Source organism: Helobdella robusta (genome assembly GCF_000326865.2).
Source record: "Helobdella robusta unplaced genomic scaffold HELROscaffold_101, whole genome shotgun sequence".
Lineage (NCBI taxonomy): Eukaryota > Metazoa > Annelida > Clitellata > Rhynchobdellida > Glossiphoniidae > Helobdella > Helobdella robusta.
This window is the reverse complement of record NW_008703577.1, coordinates 228,870-231,226: the sequence shown is the minus strand read 5'-3', so window position 1 is coordinate 231,226 and position 2,357 is coordinate 228,870. Positions and strand designations below refer to the sequence as shown.

At 35.2% G+C, this 2,357-nt stretch overlaps 1 protein-coding gene across 1 annotated transcript in view; it reads right to left on the bottom strand.

The window, feature by feature from the left end:
* The window catches only part of HELRODRAFT_183207 (hypothetical protein), a gene marked incomplete at both ends in the record, with an annotated part of 4,941 nt that overhangs the window by 1,112 nt on the left and 1,472 nt on the right, over positions 1-2,357 (bottom strand). Inside the window, one exon of the mRNA XM_009012241.1 lies at positions 83-406. Within this exon, the coding sequence (XP_009010489.1) occupies positions 83-406 (324 nt within the window). The remainder of the gene's footprint in view (positions 1-82; positions 407-2,357) is intronic.

The following is a 2,357-nucleotide window of genomic DNA, read 5'->3' as shown; positions in this document are numbered from 1 at the left end:
ACTAATAAAACTAGTTAAAAAGTATCAAAAACACAACAACAAACTACCAAAGATAAAAAAAATAAAATAAATAAACACTCACTCAAAGATCTCTTGATCATAGGAATCCAGGACATTGACAACCAGGGCCGGTGTAGCACAGACGACAAAAACCAACACAACAGTCAGTGGGATTATTGTCAAGTTTTGTTCCCGCCTTTGAGTTGATTTCAAATTCAGCCAGTGCCTTTTTCCGCGTCTAAGGGCTATTATCAGGCGGGCATTTAGGTAGGCTAGGGCCAGAAGGGGTAGAATGAAGAAGAGTAAGGCATAGAGTGTAGATGCGTAGAAATAGCGGTAGATGAGATTTTTGGCGGTGTCTGACCTCTCCAGAGTTCCATCTGAGGTGATGTTGTATTCCAGGTATCTGTTTGTTTGTTTGTGTGTGTTTGTGTGTGTTTGTGTGTGTGTATATATGTGTGATTGTGTGTGTGTGTGATTGTGTGTGATTGTGTGATTGTGTGTGTGTGTGAGAGAGAGAGAGAGAAAGAGAGAGAGAGAGAGAGAGAGAGAGAGATTGAGAGATAGAGAGAAAGAGAGAGAGAGAGAGAGAAAAAGAGCACATGTATGCCTGTGTTTAGATGCGTTAGTTTGTGGGTAAGCATGTTCTGACTTCTTAACTTATTATTAATAATAGACGTATTTATTTTTGTACTATACATTATTAATCTTTTTATTTCTATATTATTATTATTATTGTTGTTGTTGTTGTTGTCGTTGTTGTTGTTGTTGTTTTTGTTGTTGTTGTTGTTAATATGACGACGATGACGTTCAAATGAAAGCGTATCACGTAATAACGATGAGGATAAAAATAATAATAATAATTATAATAATAATAATAATAATAATAGGAATAAAAACGAAGACGCCGAACAAATGATAAATAACGACAAAAAATAATGATAATAATAATTAATGGAAATGACACGAATAAAGAAAATTACAATACTAATTACGCTGAAGGCCGTCTAGAGATAGTGCTGATGACGATGATGACGATGGCGATGATGATGATGATGACGATGGCGATGATGATAATGATGATGATGACGATGATGATACAGACTACAATGGAGATGATGACATAAAATGAATGTGATTATTATGGTTGCTTCTATGTCAATTAAGTTTTCTCTAGATGTGTGCAATGTAGTTAAATGTTATTAGTGCCTTTTCTGTAGGACCTAAGTGTGTATATCATATACATACCCTGTTTGAAAACGAAACGAAACCAAACGAAACGAAACCAAACGAAACAAGATTTCTTTCAACTTACATATGGCGAGATTTCTTTCAAATTAATTCCCTGAAAAAATCTTAAAATAGCTTATGAGAACATCTTCAATTAAGATAATTATACATTTAAAAAAATCTTTAAACAGTTCATAACAAACCCTTAAACTAATTAATGTAATAAGAACTAATTAATATAATAATAATTCATTTTAATTATCTCTAAACTAAAACTAAGAACCTATGAAAATACGAAGAGTGTCATAAAACCATATTAAGAATTCTCATTGTTCGAGATTCGTCAGATGGGTGGGTCATAAGCCTAGTGCAGATAATATGCTCGCGTTATTAGTAATAAAATGTTTGGTGGATTTAAAAAGTTTTAATTTAACACTAAATCCATTAATTCAATTCTCAGTACAGCAGTAGTAGTAGGAGTATTTGTAGTAGTAGTAGTAACAGCAGCAGTAGTAGTAGTAGCAGTAGTAGCTTAAATACTAGTAGTAATTGTAGTAGTAACGGCAGTGTTAGTAATGGTAGTAATTGCTGTAGTGGTAGTAGTAGAAGCTAAAATATTAGTAGTAGTAGTAGTAGTAGCAGCAGCAGTAGTAGTAGTTGTAGTAGCAGCAGTAGTAGTAGTAGTAGTAGCAGCAGTAGTAGTAGTAGTAGCAGCAGCAGTAGTAGTAGTAGTAGTAGCAGCAGTAGTAGTAGTAGTAGTAGCAGCAGTAGTAGTAGTAGTAGCAGCAGCAGTAGTAGTAGTAGTAGTAGCAGCAGTAGTAGTAGTTGTAGTAGCAGCAGTAGTAGTAGTTGTAGTAGCAGCAGTAGTAGTAGTTGTAGTAGCAGCAGTAGTAGTAGTAGTAGTAGCAGCAGTAGTAGTAGTAGTAGTAGCAGCAGTAGTAGTAGTAGTAGCAGCAGCAGTAGTAGTAGTAGTAGTAGCAGCAGTAGTAGTAGTTGTAGTAGCAGCAGTAGTAGTAGTTGTAGTAGCAGCAGTAGTAGTAGTTGTAGTAGCAGCAGTAGTAGTAGTAGTAGTAGCAGCAGTAGTAGTAGTAGTAGCAGCAGCAGTAGTAGTAGTAGTAGTAGCAGCC